Below are 24,277 nucleotides of genomic sequence, written 5' to 3'. Positions count from 1 at the left end.
TTACTTGGCAGTTTCCAAGAGTTTGACAGCCTCTTCATTTCTGCCTTGCTCCATAAACAGCAGGGCCAGCTCCAGCAGGGCATTTGGGATCAAGTAGTGGTCATATTTAATCCTCTTTTCACTGCAGCACAGAGGAAAACATGGCTTACAGGCTCTGCTCTTGAGACATCCTTCAGGCACATCCTTCAGACTCCTCCTCAGCCTCTCCCGAATGGGGGGATCCAACTCATGGTCTTGTGGGGTTTTCTGATCTGAATTCCAATTTGGGAGGGTTCCCACTACCTCACCCTAGAAAGGCTTAAGATCCACAGCAAAGCTTTCCGATCCTCTGCACCTGGGGCCCCAAGTCCCTGACAACCTATGGCTCATGTCATGTCCTTAGTTAGCCCATCCCCACCTCAGTCCCCAACCCCCCCTTTATTTCATCTGCAACCCTTTCCCTCTACAACCTCACCCAGGCAGGGAAGGACCTGACCACTGTCACCCAACCTCAGGTGTCTTTCCTGTGTCCAGGCATTTGCACATGCTCTACCTACTCTACTTAAAACTCCTCCTTCTTGCTTTCTCTGCCTGATAAACTTCCCAATTTAAGTGGCATCCCTGGAAAGCCTTTCCTGGTATCTAGCATTATTAGGTTTAGGTCCCTCCTCCTGGCACCTGCTGTCCTCTGCTTTCCTCTAGCACAGCCCTCACCATACCAGATTGAGTTGCCTGTAGCTGTCTGTCTCTCTCTAACGTCTCTGCACTCCCCAAGGGCAGAGTTGATAAATTACAAACTCCAGGGGGGCACCATTCACATGCAACTCATTGCAGATGGGCTCCTGTAGTTGGAAAATCTGGTGGCCCTAGAGGACAACGTGGGAATGATCTGTGCCCAGCAAGGGTTCTGGCACAGGATAGACACTAGTACATGTGGAGTGAGTAGGGTTAGTCCAGAGTCAGGCACTGTGCATGTGTGCATGAGGAAAGAGAAACCCAGAAAATGCTGCCCTGGAGCCGTGGGCCCAGCAGTAGGCCATCTGGAGCGGAAGCAGCCACAGAGGCACTTACTTGGCAGAGATGCTCCTGAAATTCTCCTCGGCCTCCTGGACACGGCCCAGATATTTCAGACACAGACCTTTCAGCAGCTTCACCAAGCACTCATCATCCACTGAGTACTCATTCTCTGAGAATAGGGGAGTGAGGGAAGATGACAGGTTTGTTCATTTTTTCAGCAGTTACTCATGGAGCCCCTACTCTGTGCTGGGCCCTGGGGAGACAGAGGCGGCTCACACATGGTCCCCATCCTCAGGGAGCTCACATCTGGGGAAGAAAGACAGATACTGAGATGATGACAATATAGTGATACCAGGACTGATTGAAGGAAGCCCGGGGGTTGTGGGAGCCCAGAAGAGGCCCTGACCCTACCTGGGGGATAAGGGACAGCTTCTTGGAGGAGCTGCCACTGAAGCTCAGTCTGGAAAGGCAAAGGACAATTACCAGGGTAGAGAAGTGAGGAAGGACATTTTTGGTAGAGGGAATCTTCAACTGTAAAGACCTGTGGTCTGACCCAGCCTGGCAGGTTCAAGGGCCTGGGGGTAGTCACCTGGGCCCTTTTCCAGCAACTCTTCAGCCTTGGTGATAATCTCAAGTATCCCGTCTGTGAGTTCCGGCTGCTTCCCAATCACAGCGTAGCCATTCCAAATGTACATCATTTCCTGGGGGCAGGGGAGCAAGTCAGTCCCAGGTTTCCTCCCCAGTGGGGCCTCAAGTTTCCCCATCTGTAAAATGGGTAGCTCAGATCAGAGGATCACTAAAGGCCCTTCTAACTCTAGAAGTCTCAGCCCAGCCTTTGAAGCTGTGGACTTGAGGGAGTTATGGGGAGTCTTATCTCTTACTTACTATTGAGATCTCTCCTTACCCCAGTGAGAATTTAAGATGGAACCATATTCTCACTCTTCTGTTCATAGCTGCCGATAGTTTTCAGTTACTTTTCTGCTCATGGCTTCCTGGGGCACTACTCTGCCCTCTCCCAATCTCTCTGTGTCCACACTCTTCCCATTCTTTGAGGACCAGGTCACGCCCGACACTCTCCAGGCAGTCCTCCTCCTTGCTCCAGCTAATAGGGCCTCCTATTTTGGAGGAACCATAATTTACTTAAGCACTTCAGGAGCTTAAGACCACGTTACCTTCTCTCCTATTTCGCCAAGGCACTGAGCTTGAGTATCCATCTATGAAACATATCTGATGCCTTTATTTGCCTTAACTGCCAGGAAGTTCAGAATGCTAAATTAAATTTTCATTCTAGTAATTCTGTTAGCTTAGATTAGCCTTTCCTAAACTATCAAACCAGGCAATGGATGTGAAAGTGATTTGTATACATAAAGTTCTAGAAAGACTTTTGTTATGGCTTTTGTTATGTTCCAGGGAGGGATCTTAAGTTTAGACAAGGTTTTATCAAGTTGTTATATGGTCTCAAGTTAGCAAGTGTTCCATTAAAAGATTGTTCTGTGGCCAAATAAGTTAGGGAAAAACTGCATCTTCAAGCTTCTCCTTGGAGACCTACCATGCAGATTAGCATATAAAGGCTCCAAGAAGGTCTACAGTATATAAAATTTGTTTAGGCCAGTCTTTCCCAAATTTATTTAATCACAGAAATCATTTTATGCACAAATAGCATTTTGCAGATTATAGTTTCGGAAATTCTCCCCTAAATTTCTGGTATAGTTGCTTCCCCTGCCCTTCCTTACAACATATGCCCCCATTTGATAATAGCTTTATTGTATATTTTAAACTGTAAAATAGCTCAAATTTTATTTAAAGATATTCAGGATACAAGCTCTAAATAAATTCTACATAAATTTTGAACTTTTTGATTTCTAAAGTGTTTAACATGTTTTATCAGCTGATTCTCATAACTGCCCTATGAAATGGGCAAGGAATATATTATTATTTACATTAAGGGAAAGGGGACCCTACATAGGGTCACACAATTAGTGAATAGCAGAGCCAGGTCTCTGAAGCAGCACCCTTTCTATCTTTCTGGCTGCCTTATTATTTGAATGCCAAGGACTCTTAACAAATTAGAAACTTCTCTGATGCCTGCTCAAATCATGCATGGAATTAGCATCAAAACCGTGGTTCAGAATAGGGGCTCTGGAACCAGACTACCTGGGTTCAAATTCTGGCTAACTCACTAGCTATGGGACTTGGACAAGTTATTTCATTTTTCTACTTATATCTTATCTACTTACTAGATATTTTATCTTCCTACTTATCTATTAGGCCTTATTATCCCCTTCTGTAAAATGGAGATGCCACCAGCACCTACTAAGAGGGTTTGTTGTGAGGATCAAATGAGGCCATAGGCAATGGGTATAAGGAGCCTTGAGCACAGCAAGTGCCCAATAACAATGCCAGCAACTGCTGTTATTTCAGAGTTGACTGTAATATAACATGGTCCCAGCCTCAGAAAATCTTGGTCCAGTGAGGGCGGGACAGTGTAAACAACAATTCTAATTGTGTGACAAGGGGTGTGGGGCTGTCTGGGGGGGCTGCTCTTTCTGCCTTGAGGTGCCTGCAGCCGGCTCACCTGTCTCCCCACCCCCATCCCTAGTAGACCAGTGCTTTCTCAGAGGTTGAGGCAGGCTCCAGCTCATCTGTGTCCCCCACCGGGTACCAGGTGAATTGTGAAATCCTCTCCAGGCCCCTGAGGCATGAGGTCTTCTTCCCTCATCCACATTCCCCCGGGGCCAGTGGCTATATCCCTGGCTCTCAGCTCATCCCCACAATCCCAAACTGGAGTTCAGGGCCAGTCAAGACCCTCCTACCCACCAGAGCAGGGATGGGCAATGAGATAGGTTTGGGGGAGAGGTAGCGTCTGGACTTCCGGATGGCAAACTTCTCTGTGGGTAGAGATTTCCCAGCAATCTTGAGTTTCAGGCCCGGCACAGCTCTGTGGAAGAGATGAGGAGGGCGGGGAGAGGGCGAGAAAATGCTAGAAAGGACAGAGTCCCCAGCCTGCCTGGCCTCTGCTTGGCCCCTCTCTGGGCCTCAGTTTCCCCACCTATATGATGAGAGTGTTGGACTCATACATAGCCTGTGGCTACGGCCTTATTTCACAGGCCCTGCGCCAAGACCCGAGCACGTCCTAGGGCTCGGCAAGGGGCTCCTCCGCAGCAGAAGGCAGAGGTGAGAATGTACACGAACCCCCCAGGCCTGCTCTGCCTTGTAGTTGTCCCTCTCTACTCCCAGCCCCCATTTCCTAAGGGCCCAGTGGAAGTCTGACCCTACTTTCACAGAGGAGATTAAAACTCATATAGGGAAGGACCTGCCCAAGACCACACAGCACAAACCCTTCATTAACTTTGGCCACGTGAGTTGTGTGTGGCCTCCTCAGCTGTTCCCAAGGGTACGGTAAACTGTGGTATGCAGCTGGGCAAGCCTCCACATCTGGGGCCTCACCCACCCCACCCAGCTCCGCCTTACCCTCGATCTCTGCCACAGTCATGGGGGTATGGCTGTGACCTTCAGACCTGAGCTGTCCAGGCCCAGCAAACAGCTGGACCTAGTTGTGAGGTCCCCCACCAAACACCTCCCCTGCTTATTCACTGTGGAACCTCTCTGGGCCTGCTTTCTCATCGCTAAAATGGAGACAATGATATGAAAGGGAGAAGTTGTTACCCCCAAATATGCTTTTTTGGCAAAAAGATTATTTTAGGATGATTATTTTTAAGAAACAGCAGACACACAAAAAGCTCTGAAAACCTAGAAGTTACCTTTTTGTATGAGACATTTACATTTATAAGGGAAATCTCCATTTGTAAGGTTATCTCTCTCTGTACCAGGAAGAGGAGGATAACTAAATCTCCAGAAACTTATCAGTGGAGGAGGCAGAGACTTAAATCAAATCTGCATAACAACCACATACCCTCTTTTACCTGAAAACCTCCCACAACTGGCTCCCTATCCCCCCAAATCTTCTTTTGTCCTTTAGCTGGAGATGGCGCTTAAGGTAAATGGCTCGGGCCATTTCAGAGTTAACTCAGTTTTCCTGAGTCTCTCCCATGTATACAGGAGTTACTAAACTTCTGTTTGCTTTTCTCCTGTTAATATTATGAGGGTCTCAGCCAAGAACCTAGAAGGATGGAGAAAAAATTGCTCTTCCTCCCCCACAGATTCTTACCCTCACAGATCTTCTGGAAGAGTTACATAAGATGGAGACACAAAGTTACTCAGTAAATGATAAACACCCTGTGACTGTGACAGCCCAGGACGCTGGGGTCACCTAGCATGTTGCATGTTGGGGCCCACCCTCACCATGACTGAAGGAAAGCCCTAGGCTCCATCCTCAGCCTGCCATGGCTGAGCCCTGCTCTAGGCCCTTCACAGAAGGCAAACACAGTAGTGCAGATAAGAATAAAAACAGCCGCCATTTATCGGCTCCAGGCCCCACCCCAGGCTCTTTAAATCTGTTCTCTATTTGATTCGCAAAACAACACTGCAAAGGCGGAGGTTGTTATTCCCATTTTACAGATCCTGAAATCGTCCAAGGTGACACAGCTAACGAATGGCAGAGGCTAGATTTTATCCTGTTTATGTGATTCCAACTCTGCTTTTCTGAGTGGATCAGGTTAACTCAGCAGAAGGAACCTCTCTGGACCTCAGTGTCCACATCTGTCCTACACTCCAGGTGAAAGAGGTTCAGTGGAAAGAACGTTGACAAATCCACCTTTGTGAAAGAAAACCTCTGAATGGATTCAAAGGGCTCTCACCAGCGGCAGCAGGTGGGGTGGGTGACTGTGGGGGACTGTCGGGGAGACAAGAACCCCGCCACCTCCCTCAGCTCAGGCTGGCTGTGGGCAGGGCCTACGATGGGCTGCAACGGTTGGACCCACCTGAACAACTCCACTTCGTCATCCCCGAACGGCTTGCAGTCCTCCTTCCCAAACATGCTGAGGTAGGCGGCCTTCATGTAGATGTAGGTGGCCTGTGCGAGAGCAACAGTCAGGTGTGAGCAACCCGCCCTCCAATCGCAGTCCTGAACTGGCACCAGTACCTTACTGGAACCTCACTATGGCCCAGCATAGTAGCTGATACTATTTTATCCCCAAGCCCCAGGGGAGAAACTGGGCAAGGAAGCCGAAGCAGCTTGAGGATTTGAGCTAGGAGTTAAATCCACGAAGGGCCATGTCTAAGCAGCTGCCCTCTCCACTCCGAGGCAGGAGGGCCGGCTCAAGCAACTAGAGGATGCACGGGGTGGCGCTGAGGATAGGATGGAGACACAAAGAAGGGGCAGCACGGGCTTCAGGGAAGCAGCCACTTCAGACTGGGCCCTTGAAGGCCAATGGGAAGATTCACAGAGACAGAAAAAGGGCCTTTCCAGGCAAGGGGAACAGCCTGATCAAAGCCAGGGAGGGCAGAGACGTGTGTACATAGGATACGAATCACTGGCGTAAAGCATGGGATGTGTACAAGAAGAGGTGTGAGGCCAGAAGAATAAACAGGGCCCTGGGTCAGGGCTCAGCTCAGGGCTCCTTGGTGAAACTGCCTTGCTGTGTGCCAGGCACTCTACATACGTCACCTCACTTGATCCCAAAGACAATGCCAGAAAGGGATCCGTACCCCACCTCTACTTCCTGGGACAGCAGAGCTGCTAGGAGCAGAGCTGGGAGTGACCCCAGGTTTGTGTGGCTTCAAGGGTCTGCCCACTGGATCCACAGCCACCACTGACAGCTGTCACAACCCCCCCCCGCCCCCCGCCAAAGATCCATCCCTGAAATCTGCTCCCCTTTGCCTGAAGTCTTGTGTCAGGGGAGTCTGGCTCTGTGCTGCCCTCCAGTGGCCAAGTCTTGAACCACAGCTCCTGCCACCTGGGGCAGCTACCCAGCAAACAAGTGTAGCAGGTGGAGGAGGAAAGGGAGCAGGACACCCTGGAGTCTAGTCTTAGGAGAAGGTGGGAAGCAACCTCCACCTGGGAGCCCCACCCATGCTGAAGCCCAGGGCTACTCCTGCCCTTCACAACATGAGGAAAAGCTGGTCTTTGTGGGGTATGCTGAGAAGAAGCTCCCCTCTGTGAAATCTGTTCCCCATCCCATCTTTAACCTCCCAGTGTCATCTGTGCCTTCTCCCTCTCCCCGGCCCTGGTAGTGAGCCACCAAGCCCTCATGATTTTACCTCCTATACCGCTCCGAAGTCCCACTGGCCTTGCCCTAGCCCTCACCTCCATTATTGCACCAGCCTCCACAGCATCTCCCTGCTTCGGGCCACTAGGGATGTCTTTCTAGCGTCCTAGTCCACGTGGTTTCCTAACCCATCTCCTGCTCCCCCTCCTGCCCCAGCAAGCCATTTTCCACACCACCTGCCACTCTGACCTTTTAGAAGCAGATCACATCAGTCCCTCCTAGACATCGTCTCACGGTATCCCATCGCACTTAGGAGAACATCCAAATGCCCTGTCACGGCCTGCGAGACCCTGTGCAGTCCTCCCCGCTTCCTCTCCAGTTCCCCTCCACTGTTGCCCCCTCACTCGTATCACTCTAGTCACATTGGCCTCCGGGCTGCTTCCAGAACACATCAACTCACGGCTTCAGCTTTCTCCCCCTCTTGCCCTAATATCTACCAATGCCCTCTGCCTGGACTGTTCTTCACGGAGATGCCCACAAGGCTTGCTCCTTCACTCCATCCTGGTGTCTTCTCAGACAGGCCTCCCCTGACCACACAGTTCATCACACCCTGCACCCGTACCTTACCCGATTTTTCTTCATCGCACTTCCCGGAACCTGACGTTATCTTACACTGTACATCCTCTATTTGTGTGTTTCTTGTCTCTCTCTCTTCCCACTAGAACATGAGCCTTGAGGGGATCTTTGCTTGGTTCATTTGTGTCTGTCCTGCCCTAGAACAGGACCCGGCGTGTGAGCGTGCCCAGAGACTGCAGGAGGGGTTTCTTAGAAGCACAAATCTAAGCCACAAGCATGGGCTCCCCCACTGTCAGACTGAAGCCCTAACAGCCACTCAGGGCCCTTGTGACCTGCTTTTCTGGCTCCCCTTTTTCTGGCCACTCTTCCCCATCATTCCTTGAACTCACCTCAGGCCTTTGCCTGTGCTGTCCCGCTGCCTGGGATGCCACTGTCCTTTCTCTGCCAGGCTTGTCTGCTGGCTTCCTCTAAGAGCCTTCTCCTACTCCCCTGGGACAAGGCACCCTCACTGAGTCCACAGGAATTAGGATGGACGCAGCGACCTAGAGTTGTGAGACCCATGGACATCCAAGTTACCAGGGGACGTTATGGGGCCACACTGATGGAACACTGCAGCCACCTTCCCTGATGGGACTCCTGTCTCCCAGAGTTATCTGTTTGCCTATTGAGTCCACATATTTATTTTGCTGGATTATTCTACCAGGCTCTGTGATATCAGACAGTCCTTGTCCTCAAGAAGCTTACAGCGAGTGGCTTAGAGGGGGACGGTCCCTCCACAGTCCCTCTGCACTCCCACCCACAAACCCTACGGCCCTGCAGTTCTCTCGGTTTGGGGAGAGAACTTCCACTTCCTCCCCTCTGCCACCCTAATTCCTCCTCCTTCAAGGTTCAGCTCAGACATCTTTTCCAGAAGCCTTCCTTGTCCCCTGGGCTGGGCTGCCCAGGGATGCCTCCGAGCTCCCCTCAGATTCCCCCGTTACGGCACCGAGCACACGGTCGTCACCATCGGGTTTCTGGTCACCCAAGCCGCGAGCGCCGAGGGAACCGTGACGGGCCCAAAGGGACCACTCGGCCTAGTACAGGCACAGAATGCTGAGCGGGGGACCGGCACGTATGGCAGTGGCCACAGGCCAACTTCCTAGAGCTGGAAGTTGGTGGACTCTGGTGGCCAAGTGCTGGAGATTAGGGATGAATGAAGCCCCAGAACTCGGGGTGCCACGACCCCTACTTTCACAGGAAACCCTTCTGAGGAAAGCGTTGCACAGAAAGAGGGGCTGACCTCCCCAAAGTCACAGAGCTGGAGACTGAGCCAACTCAGGAAGCCAGACTCCCTGACACCTGGAGGCCTCGTCCTCCCTCTGATCCTCACAGCAGCTGTGTGGCCCAGGGAAGTCACACACCCTCTCTAAGCCTCAGTGTCCCTCCTGGGCCTGACGGAGATAACGCCTGGGCACACAGAACTCCGTGAAAGCCCACTCCTCCTGCCGGCCCCACCTGCCCACACCCAGAGAGTTCCCTTTCAGCTTGGGCCCCAGGCAGGGGGACTGAAAAGGGACTTTCATGCAGAGGTGGGGGAGAGATGAGAAATAGGGATTTAAGGTCATTGAGACATAAGTGCTATGGATTTGACACTACCAGATGCTCTGTGATGATCTAGATGACTCTAAGGCCCTTGGTTCGGAAGTCCGTGCTATCGTTACTATGATGATAACGCCTGATACTTATTTCATCACTTACCATGATGTTATAAGCTATAAGATGCTGTGCTGAGCATCTGTTTTGCTTCATTTTGCCTACATGGCATCTCTTTAATGCCCACCCCCATCCACACTTATTCTGGGGCATCACCTCATTTTTCTTCTGGGGAACCTCCCATCTCCTACTCCCAATCCATGAGGGGTCCTCCCACCCCTGTTTCCAGGCATTGACTTGTGATCTATGCCAGACCAATGAGGCTCTATCCAGGGACTCTGGTTGAAACCAAAGGGAAGATGTGAGTTAGGGGCAGGCAGCCCGTAGCCACCCTGCTGGCACATGGAGAGAACCTGCCTGTACGACCAAGATGCCATAGAGGAGAGCACAGTCCCAGGTGGAAAAAACAAGCCCAGACGACATAATTTGAATTCCTGAATTCAGCCCTACCTGAAGTCAGATGTGCCTAGAATTTTCAGTTATATGAACCAATGAGCCTTTTGTGTTTACACCCGCATAGTCAGGTACTATGTCCACTAGCTCCATGTGACTTTTTACATTTAAATTAGTTAAAATGGAATAACATTGAAGACATCCAGTTTCCCAATTGCAGTAGGCACATTTCGAGTGCTCGGTGTGCACATATGGCTAGGGGCTACAACACTGGACAGTGCAGAAATAGAGCATTTCTGGGACTTCCCTGGAGGCGCAGTGGTTAAGAATCAGCCTGCCAATGCATGGGACACGGGTTCGAGCCCTGGTCCGGGAAGATCCCACATGCCGCAGAGCAACTAAGCCTGTGCGCCACAATTACTGAGCCTGCGTGCCACAACTACTGAAGCCCGCGCACCTAAAGCCCATGCTCCGCAACAAGAGAAGCCCCTGCAATGAGAAGCCCGCACACCGCAACGAAGAGCGGCCCCCACTCGCCGCAGCTAGAGAAAGACTGCACATAGCAACGAAGACCCAACGCAGCCAAAACTAAATTAATAAATTAATTTTTAAAAAAGAAATAGAGCATTTCCACGGTGATGGAAAGTTCTGTTGGGCGACACTTATATAGACCATGTGAATCACAACACACTTCTGTCCCTTGTGACTAAAAATCTCAACACACTGTAGTTCTAAAGGTCATCTGTTCCTCATGGTCTTTAGTTTCTTCCAACCCTGAGGCCTAGTAGAATTTGTGGTTTTGGTTAAATTCCAGCTGAGACATCTGTGTTTAGTTAGGGGTTTGGCCCTTGCTCTGGGGGCTCATGGCCAGTCTGGGTTGGCCTGGTCCCTCCGTGCCCCCGGCACATGGTGTCAGCCCACCTTGGACCAGGAGTTCTCCTTGCTGAGCAGGTCTGCGTAGAAGTAGGCCATCTTCCACTGGCTCTTGTAGGTGAAGCACCACATCAGCTCCCAGTAGCACATGTGGTGGAACTGCTTCCAGTGCTGCTGGGCCTCACAGCACTCCTCGAACCGCCGGATGGCCTGTGGGCACCTGCCGGTCAGCCTCAGTGGGCATCCCCTGGCCCGCCCCCGCCCTGCTCTCTGCACCCTCTATCCCCACCCAGCTCCACAGCAGCCCCAGCCTCCTGCCGTGCACAGTGGTCCAGCCCTGTGCCAGGCTCAGGGAGGGGGCGAGGGGCAGAATCGGGGAGACAGAAGTTGTGGCCTCCAGTCCTGGTTCTACCGCCTAAGTCTTACACGACCTTGGGCCCAGCTACTGCCCCTCCTGGGGACTCTGGTCTTGCAGCACAAAATGAAAGGGTGGGACAGAGCTATAATGGAGGGATAACAGGCAGTGGAAAGTGCTAGTCTTAAAGTGATATAATAACGTCTATGCCTCAGAGCAATCTCCAAAGGTTCCAGAAGCTCCCACGAAGTGACCTGGACCTGGGGCATCTGGCCTGCTGCCTGAGGAACCACATCCAGGACCAGCGGGAGACGCCAGAACTCCAGGTCACGGAGTCTGTCCTGGGCCTTGGCTTAATGCTGGGGATTCTGCCTGGACCGTGACCCTCCCCTCTCTCACCCCTTTGACAGCTCCCTCCCACCTACAGAGCCCAGACTCCTTAACCAGACCCTCAAGGTGCCTGCCTCACCCCATGGCACCAGGTTCCAGCCTGTTGCCCTGCCCTGGACAGCGGGTCTTCCCACCTCTCTGCCTTACTCAAGGATACCGTAGCCCTCCATCTCCCGTTCAAATCCTACTCACCACAAATGCCAACTCCTCCCTCGTCTTCCCAGACTGTCTCAGTCAGAAGTGCCTCTCCTGCCCCCACTCTCTCCTAAGTCCTCTCTTGGGGCCCTCCTCCCAGTCTGCCCTGTCCCCGAGTTCGTCTGTGTGTATCTGTTTTCCTACTGGCCTGGGAGACCCAAGGGCCCTCCAGCACTGGCTCCGACCCCCACTACTCACCGCGTCAACATTGCCTTTAATGGCTTCAATCCGCCCCGCAAAGAACAGGAAGATGGAGCCCTGCAACAACACGCATGTGGGTCCGTGTGGGTCCACAAGGCACACGTGGGCTGGGAGTATCTGCCAGGAGGTAGGGCTCACCTTAGGGTATCGCTTCAGGTAGGGTCTCAAGAGCTTCTCTGCCTCCGCGATGTTGACGTTCCCAGTGCCTGAAGGAGGTGGGGGGACAATAGGACACGTCACCATCCTCCCTGGTGATCCTCCTCCCAGCAACCTACCAGGGGCTCCTCAGGGTCTCCGTTTCCTCTCTGTGAAATGGGGATGATAACTCTTCTATCTTCAGGGTGATGTGAGGACTGAATTAGAGAGTACAGCCTACAGCATCCTCACACCGTCTCTAAGGTGGGCATGACCCACCCCCATTTCACAGATGAGAAAACTGGGGTTGGAACCCAGTCACACTGTGAGGAAGCGAGTGGTCAGCAGGCCAGGCCCCAGGACAGTTGACTCAGCTCTGCTGTTTCTGGTTTCAGTGTCCCATCCCCAGTCCTGGGGGCCCGAGCAGGGTCTGCAGCCCCTTGCCCTCTCACCCCCTGCCCTTAGAGCCAACCAAAGCCCAGAGGCCCCAGCACTCGCCCCGAGCACGCTCCTACCGAGCACAAAGGTGAGGAAGGTGTGGTAGCACAGCAGCAGCATGACACAGAGCACGGCACGGAAGCTGTGCCCCGATGCCCCCTCCTCCAGCTGCAGCAGCCCGTAGTCCTGGAGGAAAGACGGGGACTGGCTGAGGCCAGCAAGGCCTGAGCTCCCCAGGGTCCACCACGGGACCCGGGGTGGGGGTGGGGAAGAGGGGCCTGGGAGGTCACTGGACAGGTGTGAGGGCAACGCCACAGAAGGGACCAGAGAGTGCTGGACTCCGAGTCTGGAGCCCTGGAGGCCGGGTCAGCTGCTCCCAGGCTGTGCAACCTCGAACAAGGGGCTGCCCCTCTCGGTGCCTCAGCCATCTTCCTGAGGGCAAGGGACACCGCTGCCACAGCCAGGGCAAAGGCGTGGGTGTCCCCTACCTCCTCAATAGCCCCTTCCCCATTCCCCCCTTTATTCACTTGCTCAGTCCCCATGGTAGGCATCAAGGCCCTGAGCAGCCCCAAGTCTGCTGGGGGAGTAGGAATGACAAGGAGGCAGATAATCCTAACCACAGGCTCAGGACACAGACAGGGCTTTCGTAAGATTGCTCAGTTCTCGTAGTGCTAATTGTTATGATTATGTTCTTATCGTGCCACATAATACGGGTTTTCTGTGTAGTAATGTTTCCTTTAAATAAATTTAAGTAAAAAATATGTATCATATTTGAGAAAAATGATACATAAGTAATAATATAGAGGTGTGTGGACATGACAAAAATCAGGAAGGGACGGAGAAAGTCCAAGTTGGAGAAACATTGACCTGATGTAAAAAAAAAAAAAAAAAAAAGCTCCCTTGTTTTATAAAAAAAAGAGGCCCAGAGGAGGGCAGGCCTTGCTCAGACTCACAGGGAGAAGAGGATGGATGAGGCTGGACTGACCCAGGGCTCCTGACTTCCAGGTTAATGCTTCTTGTACCACATCAGGCCTCCTCCACCAGGGAGCCCTCCCTGATCTGCTACCTGGCACTCAGGTTCCTGCCCTCAGTAAAGCCTCTGGGTGCTTGAGTCCTCTGGTTTCTACCTCAAGGCCCAATACATAGTAGGGCTTCCCTTGGGCATCTCCCAGACCAGAAAATGGTCCCAAGGGAAGGAACTTGCTCAAGGTCTTCTGAGGGGAGAAGGACCAGGTTCCTGACACCTGCCAGACTCAGAGAATATGGCCTCAGGACCCTGAAGGACCCCAGGAGCTGCTCTTCATACCCACCCTTACCCTAGATCCTTTCTACCCTGGGAAGGGCCTGGCAGGGATCAATGGCCCCATTTGCAGGAGAGGAGACTGAGGTCCAGAGAGGTCTGAGCCTTGTCCAGGGCCGCACACTGAGGGGGGTGCTGAGCTAGGACTGGCACTCGGGCCCCGCAGCCCCTCAGCGTCACCCTGTCCAGCTGAGCTCCAGCCCTGGGGCTGAGCAGGTTGGGTTCCCCAGAAGAAAGGTGGTTACCTTGTTTCCTGAAAACCCCACGAACTCTAGCAGCCGCAGGATCCTGGTAGGAAGCATGGACAGCGTCTGCAGGAAGAGGCAGGTGGACACGTGAAGAGGTGGGGACTGACCCTCCCAATCTCCAAGCCTCCAGAGTCCTGGGGGGTGATCCCAGAGGTGCAGGCCCTGTCTCTGGAATGCCCATGAGGAGGCCCTAGGTTTCCAAAAGCCAACTTCCCCAGATAGAGAGGCACTACAGAGTGACATATAGGAGCAGACTGCGTCTAAATCCTAGTCTCACCGCTCCCAGCTCAGACAGTTACATTTCTTCTCTCTGCCTGTTTCCTCATCTGTAAAATGGAAATAATAATAGCCCCTACCAGATGGATCAAATTGATATATGTGAAGCACATAATAGGGCCTGCACCTAGCAGTTAGCTATTGTTATTACACTGAATCCCTACTTTGTACCAGGGGCTCTGTCATTGCATTTGATCCTCAGAACAGTCCTGCAAAGAAGGGATTACTAACCCCTTTCAGCAGACAGAGAAACAGAGGCACAGATAAGTGACAGGATATGTCCGAGGCACCACAGCTCATCAGAGGTGGAGCCAGTTCTCGAACTGCAGACAGTCCAGCTACACATCTGCTAAAGTATCTGATGCACTTGGCAGCTTGTATTTCCCAGCACTTGGGCCGGGATCACTGCTCCCATTTTACATATGGGGAATCTGGAACCCAGAGAGGGGCAGGGACCCCCATCAGTACAGGCTTTGCCTAGAGGGGAGAGAGCCACCCCCTGCCACACTCACACTTTTGGGTAAGTCCCTGGCCACCCAGGGCCAGGAGTCTGAATCATCAGAGAGCAGCTGCTCCTCCTCCCAGGAGCCGGCACAACTCTTCTGAGCCTCCCTGCCTCAGCTCACACTGTTCTCTCTGCCTAGAATGCCCTTCCTGCCTGGAAAACTGCCCCCACTAATGGATCCTTCCAGATCCAGCTAAAATACTCTCCCCTCCATGAAACCTTCACGGGCTCCCCCAGGAAGGAGTCCTGGCTCTCTGTTCCCTGTGGGTCATCAGCTGTTTCCAGGCCTGTCTCCTTCCCTGACACTGGTCAATGTTTAACCACCAGCCCTCCAGGAAAGAAAAGGCCCTGCTGTATTGTGTTTGTCAGTTTCTGGTGCTGTAAATACTGCCACTATAGTGGATTTCAAGCTTTCAATTTGCCTTGGGGAGAAACGCACAGAAGGGACTCTGAAGCCACGGCAAGCCCCCATCTCCACCCCAGCTGTGAGCCCCCAGGCTGGCCACGCCTCTGCTTCATCACTGGGGCCCGGGATAGTAGCTCGGCAGAGACCATGTGTAGGGCAGGGATGGGCAGGGGAGATTAATCTTGAACCCAGACGCTGTGGATGTGGGGAGGGCATGCCCACTCACCAGGTTGAAGGCTCCCACTCCGAGCTTCACTCCTCCTTCAAAGTGCCTGTGGTTCTCTCCCTTGCAGTACTGTGAGGACTGCACGAGGCTGTCTAGCTCCCTGCAGAGGGATGCAAAGCCTGTTTCAGCCACATTTGGGGGGCTGGTTCCCCTTCCAGCTGGGCCCAAGTTGCTCCTATACTCCTAGCTGATCTCAGAACTCCCTGGTGGTGGATCTGTAACCGTCTGGCAATCCGGAGAGCTGATAATTTGAGGAATTTCTAGCCCCATCTCCCATCTTACGATGGCACACTGCTTGCTCTTGAATTTCAGCTGTATCAGCCCAGCACACCCGCCTTGTCCAACGTCTAGGCATTTGCTCGTGCTCTGCATCCTGTCTAGAACAGTTTCTCAATCTCGGCACTACTAGCATTTTAGGCTGGATAACTGGATAATTTCTTTGTTCAGGTGGGGGCGGGAGGCCGTCCTGTGAGTCCTAGGATGTTCGGCAGCAACCCTGGCCTCTACCCACTAGATGCCAGGAGCAACCTCCCCCAGTATAACAATCCAAATGTCTCCAGACACCACCAAACGTCTCACGGGAGGTAAAACTGCCCCCAATTGGGAACCACTGGGTTCACTCCAACACCACCTCCACGAGGAAGTCTTCCTGGAGTCTCTTGGTTGGAATGCAACCCTCTTTCTTCTGGTCACCAATAGCTCAGAGACCCTATCCCAGTCTGCCTGGGGCAGGACAGGGGCTTTAAAGATGTACATGCCTCCCTTCCAGGCCACGAGCATCTTGAGGGCATCCGCTCACGGACTTGGTTTCTCTGTGCCAAGCACCGGAGGACAGCAGGGAGCAAAGCCATCAAGCTGTTGTCCTCACAACTCTCCCACTCTTAGAGACAGACCCCTATCGAGTCACTGTGAGGATGAGGAGGAACCCTGGAGCCTAACCTAGTTTGGGGTTCTGGGAAGGTTTCCTCAAGGAGCTGACACTTGAGCTGAAAACTGAGGGATGAGGAGTTAGCCTGGCACAAAGTGTTCCTGGCAGAGAGGACAGCGTGTCCCAGGGCCCTGAGGTAGAAATCTGGCATGTTTGAAAACCTGAGGGAAGGCCCAAATGTCTGAGGCTCGTTGGGACAGGAGCTATGGCTAGGAGGACAGGGGGACCTCCCAGGAATGACTCAGCAGGACCCAGGACTTTATTCTAAGAGCAAGAGGGGAGGGGGGTCTCAGGAGTTGGCAGGGACTGACTGACCTGACAAGGTTTGTGCTTTGAAAACATCACTCTTGGCAGCTGGTAGGGAGACTACAAGGGCCAGAACACAGTCTGGTTTCCCTGAACAATTCCAGCAGGACCCACAAAGCAGTGTGGTGTCCATATACTGCACAGTGTGCTATACCCCAGTAATACCTGGAAAAAAACCTCACAATCTCTCTGCAGGGGAATAGTTACATTAAAGTGGGGAAAATAAAGATGATAGTCTCAAGGCAATTCAAGTCAACTTTTAATGGAAAAGGAGTTTCAATGCCAAACTTGGGGCAGTGGGAGGAGGGTTAATTATTTTCAGAGCTTTTCTGATTTTGGACTTGTAGATAAGTAAGGATTGCGGGACCACATTGGGCAGAAGTGCTCTGGACTGAGTCTTCATTCTTTGCTCCATAAACACGGCCTACGTGTGGCCCAGTGCTGAGACGGCATGGAAATAATCTGGCTCTGGAGGAGCTCCCAGTTTGGAAAGGTGGTGTGTATTATGTAAGCATCATCCCTGTGTACTGGAGGGTTCAAGGAAGGCTTCATGGGGAAAGCGGCATTTGGATGGGGCCTTTACAGGTGTGTAGGAGTCCTGCTGCTATCCTCAAAATGACTGTTCCTGTGTCTTTCTCCCACCCCCACCAGACCGAGCTGTTTGTACAGAATATGTGCCTTGTTTTCCCCTAGCTCAGGGTCAGGCACAGAGTCAGCTCTCAGGTGGACCAAATGAACAGATACACCCAGGGGAATAATATTCCAGAAAACTGAAGTCCTGAGGGTGCAGAAATCTACCTGAGGTCACACAGCATTCTAGGTTTCCTGCCTTCAGCCAGTGCCCTCTACCTCCCACAAAGCAGCCTGAGGGGCACAGGGCAGTAGATGCTGTGGCCTCAGGCCCCCCAGGCCAGCCCCACTCACTTGTAGGTCTGGTAGCTGTTTCGAACTTTGATGCCACCCTTGATGAAGCTCACCATGTTCTCGTCCTGCAGGGGGGAGAGATGCTAAGAGCCGGGACTGGGTGGGTAGCCACAGGCTTGAGAGGGATCATACAAGGCTCTGGATACTGCCTGGCCCTCCCTGGGCCCAGCTTTATGAGGGGCCCCGCGTGGGTGGGGTCAGAGGCCTCCCCACTCTACCCCTGGTACTTGAGATGAGGGTCTTGCTTGCCAAACAAGACCTCCACAATGCCCAGGGCTTGACCACAACCTCCTTTACCAGGCTCATGTGTACATATACTATGTGTTTGGAGAAAGGCCTGGAGGAGATGCTCCCACCGGTTAACAGTGGAGGAACTGTGGGGAAGGAAGAGAGACGTTCATTTTTGGATTATTTGTGTTTTTGTTTTTTTTTTTTTTACAACAAGCAGATATTTATCACATTTGTAATTCAAAGCGCCAGTACCTGGGGACTTCCCTGGCGGTCCAGTGATTATGACTCCGTGCTTCCACTAGAGGGGGCACGAGTTCGAACCCTGGTTCCAGAACTAAGATCCCGCATGCCACACAGTGCAGCCAAAAAAAAAAGCACCAATACCTACAGTCCACCTGACAGTTCCACTCCCAGGTATGCACCCAAGAGAAATGGATGAACATCTTCAAGAATGCTCACAGAATCACCGTTCATAGTAGCCAAGAACCAGAAACAACCCAGATATCCTTCAGCAGGATAATGAATAAACGAACTGGTATATTCATAGAAGGCAGTATTACACAGCCACGTATGATTGGGTGAAGAAAGCAAGTCCCACACAGCTGGAGGCCTTAAGAAGCTCAAAGGCAACTAAAACCTAACAATATGCTGTTCAGACATGAACAGAAACTGAGGAAACCATTTTTTAAAAATAGGGCGGGGGATGATAAATACAAACTCTAGGTAGTGGTTTCCCCTGGGGGAAGGGAGGCCGAGGGCAAGGAGATGTGCCAGCAGGGTTCTGTTCTCCGGTTGGGTGGGGGGGTTCATGGGTGATTATTTATTATGTGTAATACACAAACAATGTAAATAAAAGGCCATTCATGGTGCAATTATTACAGTGATCCTAACGAAGAATTAAGATTAATCCAATTCTAATCATCTGAGGGCCAAAAAGATAGAAAAATCACTAACAAAAAAAAAAAGTACCCCAACAATAAAATTTATATGTGCCTCTCCACCCCAGTACACCTATTTACATGATGATCATATTTTATAATTATAATCCAGGCTTTTTGGTAAAATTATGACGTGATGGTTCTCATAATTTCCACTATGGTGAGGTGCATGGGCTCTGAGTTGGCCAGACCTGGTTCAAATCCAAGCTCTGCCATTTGCTAATCATGTGACCCTAGGAAGGTGATTCCTCCCCCACTAATCCTCCCCATGATAGGCCTGTGAGGTGCTGATTAAATAATACATAGAAATGTAGGTAAAAACAAACATGCAATGTGTATAAGGTATGTAAAAACAACATGCCTGTAATGTACATACAAAGCCTGGTATGTTGCAGATTCTACAAGTCAAGTTCTTGAATGAATCACGTTTGAGTCATTCAGATTAGTCTGCTGAATGAGTCAAATGTAAAGCAGGCTCTGTCACCCCCGTGACATAAAAACATCAGGGAAGCAGCAGTCACGCAGTGGAAGCACATCCTGGTAGTGGGTGGGAACGCGTGTGCTCTGTGTGGAGGGGTAGGACCCATCACCTCTGCCACTGAGCCTGCCCAGGGCCAGGAGTGTTCGGGTGATGGAGCCTCAGTCCTCACCTCAACCCCAGGGGGGCTGGGCATGCCTGCTCTAGACCCTTCAGGCTAAGATCCATCTACTGAAACCCCCAGGCTGCTTATACAAGAAGAGGGTTCCTACCTGCAGGAAGGTCAGGGCTGCTCTCTGCAGCAGACACTCTGCGTAGCAGACCTCAGCGTGGATTTCCACTGCAGGGAGAAAACCAAAGCCCTGTGGCCTCCTGGGACTCTTGGCAGGAGGCTTGGGCCAAATCCTCCTCATCCCATTTCCCACAAGACAAAAGAAGCCTGAGTCAGCACCTGCCTGCCACCTCCCGAATCCCCATCACCAGATTCCTTGGGGGCACGCACCATTGCCCTGAATTAGCTCACACCCCCAACCCCACCCCCGAGAACGTCAGCACAGGGCCCTGGGCCTTGTTCTCTTGTCCTCCGGGTGTCACTGTAGGTGCTGTGCACCAACACCCCTACAGTGCTGGGATGAATGGATAAACCCAGGGAAGCTGCAGGCTGCAGGAGTAAGGAAGGAGAACTAACACAGCCCGAGGAGTCAGGAAAGACTTCCAGAAGAAGACACCTGAGTTGGGCCATTTGAGTTGAACATGGGATGGAAGGATGAGGCAGGAGGAGCTTTCTCAGCAGAGGCCCAGGAAAGCCAAACAACTCAGGTGCCTGGGGGACAGCTGAGCCACAGAAGGTTGAAATGCGGTGGAGCAGGGAGAGATTTAGGGGACAAGGAAAGATGAGGGGCAGAAGTCTGACTGTAAAGGGTCTTAAACACTGGTGGAGGCTTGCAGATTTGGTCCTGTGGGCAGCAGGGAGCCATGGAAGGTAGGAAGGAGAGAGTGGCACCATCATAAGCACTGTTTCGCACTGGAACCTGCAAAGGGCTCTCGAGGTGGGGAGGGCCATTCGCCCCTGCACTAAAGGGCCCCAAATTGTTCATGGTTGGCTGCTGCTGTCTCCAGGACTGCCACATGTGGTCACGGCACGAAGATGCCACATGGCTCTGGCGACCCAGACCTTCTCTTCCACGGCCCCCAGATGTTTCATCTCAGTGTGTCAGCCTCTAGGACCACATTCCCCTCAGGAGCACGTGAGATCACTAAGATAATTAAACCAGTAAACCTAACTGCACACACAGTCCTAAGCCCACACTGACCTGAAGAGCAAAGTTCCCGGACCGTGGGACAGCATTTTCTTACCCAATTTCCAGCAGGTAATACCATCAGGTAAGTGAGTCTCACCTGCTCCCCCGCCCTCACCCCACCCCACCCCCACCTGAGACCAGTCCTCAAAAGGCGTCAGGTCTGACCCATCTGTGTCCCAGTGTCTAGGGCAGGGCCTGGCCCCCTGGGTGACAACTGGGAGGACAGCTGCCCCTTCCCACCCCTTCCTGGGCCTGGAACCGGGCTGCCTGGCATCAGCAGAGTTGAGAGGACATCCCAGATGCCACACCTTCTGTGAACTGGTCCATAGTGGGGCGGTGCAACAGGCTGCTGAAGGAATCTGTTACAGAAGACTTCCTCCGGTGCCTGAAGAGGAAAACAGGGTCTCAGGTCATTCAGGGAGAGTGAACAAAGGGCCCGGGCGTCTCCAACAGCATCTCCTGACCCTCCCGTAGGACTCCACACACTAAACTCCTGGCAACTCCCCCCAGTCCAGGCCTTCTCACACCCTTGCCCCTGCTGTTGCCTCTGCATGGAGCCCCCTCCCCTGCCCGCTCTACCCTGGCCAGTTCCTAGTCACCCTACAGGACCCGGCTCTGGCATCACCTCCTCCAGGAGGCCTTTCTTGCTCCTCCAGGTGGACCCCCACGACCCCATGAGCCTCCCTGCATCGGGCTGGGATGTTATTGTCTGTGCCTGTCTCCCAGATCAGGCAGTTCCGGCGTCAGAGGGGCCGGGGTCTGATGATTCCCTGGGTGGCCAGTGCCCAACACAGGGCCTGGCCTAGGGCAGGCAGGAGTGTGTCCCAGTGAATGATGACTCCACCTGTGCACGAACCCTGAGGGTCTATTCATTCACGTGTTCAGGCAGTTAACGTGTGCTGAACACAAACTATGCACCAGGTCCCATAGCTGATGTCCTCATTCAATCCCCACAACAACCCTGTCATCACACCCATTTCACAGATGAGGAAAGTTCAGACCAGAAAGGGGCTTGCCCAAGGTCAGCGAGTTATTACGTGACAGAGCCAGGATTTGTCTCCTCCCAATCCAGCCTGGCCCCTGGAAGCCCTCCATGACTGGCTCAGACAACACAGCTCCTGAGGCAGTGCTAACAGGGACGGCTTTTAGCACTTGGGGACACCTTTTTTTAGGCAAAAGGAGTAGGACTAATAGTGGCATGTTAGGCACTGGGATAGGTCAAGGTCACAGAAGGATGGTCCTCACAACCCCTCATCCCTGTCCACACCCCCGGCCGTGACCTCTGACAGAGCGACTGAGCCTCCTTCAACATGTTGCTGGCAAGTAGGATGTCCTGGGGATCAAAGGTCATCATGGCCTGCATCTCCAGGATGGTGGCATACGTCAGTGAGTGGTACATGCTCTCCTTGGTTCTGCCAGACAGAAGGGACACGAGAGCATAAACTCCTAGAACTCCAAGGTAGCTGACCCTGTGTCATCACCCACCGTCCCCTCCCCCATCCCACATGGGAGGAAACACAGGTCCAGAGAGGGGAAGGGACTCGCCAAGGGCTGACCCTTCCATTGCTGCTCAGAAGGCCTCGGAACCCAGCTCCTCTTCTTCCTGCTCAGTGGCTCTAAGTGACTCTCCAAATCTGAGCCTCGGTTTCTCACCCATTCCATATGGACGGCAGCAGCAAGGCTGCCGTAAGGACTCCGAAAGAGCTCAGCAGTGTGTTGGCCTGAGGCGGTACTCCCCTACGCCAGGGCCTGCCTCTCACCTGCTGCCCCACCTACCGCAGGTCCTGTCTGTGGGGTCTCTTCTCTCCTCAAGCCCCACCTCGGGCTTGCCCATCCTTGATCCCGGGACCTCACTGACCTGGCCACCTCCTGCCTCTCCCCACACCATCATCTCATCCTGTTGCTCTCTGGTTGAGCCCTCCCATGAATTCCACATCCCATGAGACAATGCTGGGGGCCCAAGGCACCACACATCACAGGCCCTGCCCACCTCTCCAGCCCAGCCCTCTTATCACTTCTGCCTCTGACCCACCATCTGGTCACATTCAAGACTATACCACACTGAACCACACACAGTCCCCTCAAGAAAAGCTAACATGTTCCCTCCTGCAGGCCGTTGTCCTTGCTGTTCCCTCAGCCTGAAATGCCCATCCCCCACCCCCGCAACCCCTGACTCATCTGTCAAGGCCCTCAAATGCCTCAAAGGCCACTGGGAATCCAGGGCTCCCTCCCAAAGGGAGCATGTGTCTATAACTGAAGCACAGGTCACACTGAACTTATATCAGCCGAGGCTCAGCTCTCTCCCAGACTGTGGGCACCTCAAGGACAGAGCTTGTGTGAGATTTATCTCTGACTCAGCACCAACGTGACAGGGCTGAGCGAGCCGGTCTCAGGAAGCCTCCCCGTCCTGTCTCCAGTCTCCGCCACAGCCCCAGACCTCACATCTAAAGGGTGTTGGCGGGGAGAGGGGTGGCATTTAGTCTAACACATGCAGAGAGCAACAGGCAAGGAAGGATGGGACCAATGCCAGTCCCCCTCTGTACATGGGGAAGTCACAACGTATCTGGGCCTTGATTTATGCTTCTGCAAAATGGGGACAATAATGCTGGCCCACCCGAGTCCATGTGGGTCTGGCTGGAGATTACCCTTGCCTGGCACACAGTAGATGCTGCAGCGATTTTTTGCTCCCTTCCCTACACCCCCTTATTAATTATTTTCCAAACTCCTCAGTGCCAGGCTTACGCTGGGAACTTCAGGGGAGAGAGATAACTAAGGTTTATAGACCATCTATTCTATTGTAAGACTTCACCCATTCCTCATTCATAAAACACCTCTGTAAATTAAGTTGCTTTTTTACTTCTGGGGGATTTTCAGGTGATATTATCCTTGGAAGTCAAAGGTTCATGAAGGAGACCAGTCCCGGCAGCTGTCGGGACACCTCCCAGGTCTCTGCTACAACTGCTTATCTGAGGGCAGTGGCTTGTGGAAAGGAGGCCACAGTCTGCAGTGGGGACAGAACTCAGGCTTCAGAGTCTCTCAGACACAGGTTGGAATCCTGGCCTCACCAGTCACCAGCTGTGTGATCCTCATGAGTCTTGTAGCCTCTCTGCGCCTCAGGCTTTTCCTCTGTAAAATGGATACAATAACCCTTCTCTCCCAGGACTTTGGGTGGCTTAAGTAGGGTACCCAGGCCAGGGCCATAACACCGATGCTCAATGAATGTGAGTCTGAGTCCCTCTGTGTCCTGCCAGGGTCAAGGGTCATTGCCCTACATAAAAACTTTCTCCCTGAGGAAGGGTTTCCCGGGCAGCACACAGACCCAATTCCCAGATAATCCCCTTCCCCCGGGCCTCTCCAACTCTCACCCTCCTCACCCCCAGGTCCCAGGCCGGGGATTCAGCCCCACCTGCCCAGCCCAGTAGGAGGGAGGGCCCCGCCTGGGCAGCTGGCAGGTGAAGTGGAATTTCTAGTCTGAGGCCCAAGGCCCCGACAGGCACCTGCAGCTGGGAATCCTAGTCCCCCCACAGCCCATGACGTGGAAGCCCCCAACTCCAGTCTGAACTGGGATTTAGGGCACTGAGGTATAACAACCCCCCAGACCTCAGGCACCCCAAGTTTAGTCTGCACTCCACAAAGTCCTTGTTGTACATATGGCGACCAGACCCCTAGAAGCAACGAGCCCCTCACCTCTGAGCTAGACCCACCTCTAGGACATCATGCCCAGTGGGGTCTCACCTGCCAGGCCTAGACCAGCTGTCAAGATGGGGAGGGCACTGGAAGAGCCATCGGAAGAGCAGGGTGTTGGGACCGGGGACTCCTTGGCCACCTGGAGGTCTGTTAAGCCCAGCGGCCTCCAGCC

General features: G+C 52.8%; 1 protein-coding gene across 7 annotated transcripts in view; it reads right to left on the bottom strand.

The window, feature by feature from the left end:
* TTC39A (tetratricopeptide repeat domain 39A) overlaps positions 1-24,277 on the bottom strand; it is a 52,056-nt gene that overhangs the window by 1,026 nt on the left and 26,753 nt on the right. For 5 of the 7 annotated variants that reach the window (XM_059064126.2, XM_067007994.1, XM_067007984.1 and 2 more), the window contains 15 exons: positions 21,699-21,830; positions 20,727-20,803; positions 19,390-19,457; positions 17,471-17,535; positions 15,313-15,412; positions 13,897-13,962; positions 12,429-12,537; positions 11,917-11,984; positions 11,776-11,835; positions 10,686-10,847; positions 5,877-5,968; positions 3,814-3,934; positions 1,586-1,697; positions 1,051-1,165; positions 5-121 (listed from right to left, as the gene is read on the bottom strand). In XM_059064126.2, the coding sequence (XP_058920109.1) occupies positions 5-121; positions 1,051-1,165; positions 1,586-1,697; positions 3,814-3,934; positions 5,877-5,968; positions 10,686-10,847; positions 11,776-11,835; positions 11,917-11,984; positions 12,429-12,537; positions 13,897-13,962; positions 15,313-15,412; positions 17,471-17,535; positions 19,390-19,457; positions 20,727-20,803; positions 21,699-21,830 (1,464 nt within the window). Of the gene's footprint in view, positions 1-4; positions 122-1,050; positions 1,166-1,407; positions 1,457-1,585; positions 1,698-3,813; positions 3,935-5,605; positions 5,711-5,876; positions 5,969-10,685; positions 10,848-11,775; positions 11,836-11,916; positions 11,985-12,428; positions 12,538-13,896; positions 13,963-15,312; positions 15,413-17,470; positions 17,536-19,389; positions 19,458-20,726; positions 20,804-21,698; positions 21,831-24,277 lie in introns of those variants that run through there. The other 2 variants (XM_059064177.2, XM_067008016.1) reach the window with 2 other exon arrangements.

The sequence above is a fragment of the Kogia breviceps genome, chromosome 1, assembly GCF_026419965.1.
Source record: "Kogia breviceps isolate mKogBre1 chromosome 1, mKogBre1 haplotype 1, whole genome shotgun sequence".
Taxonomy (NCBI): Eukaryota; Metazoa; Chordata; class Mammalia; order Artiodactyla; family Physeteridae; genus Kogia; species Kogia breviceps.
This window is presented reverse-complemented; position numbering and strand designations above follow the sequence as displayed.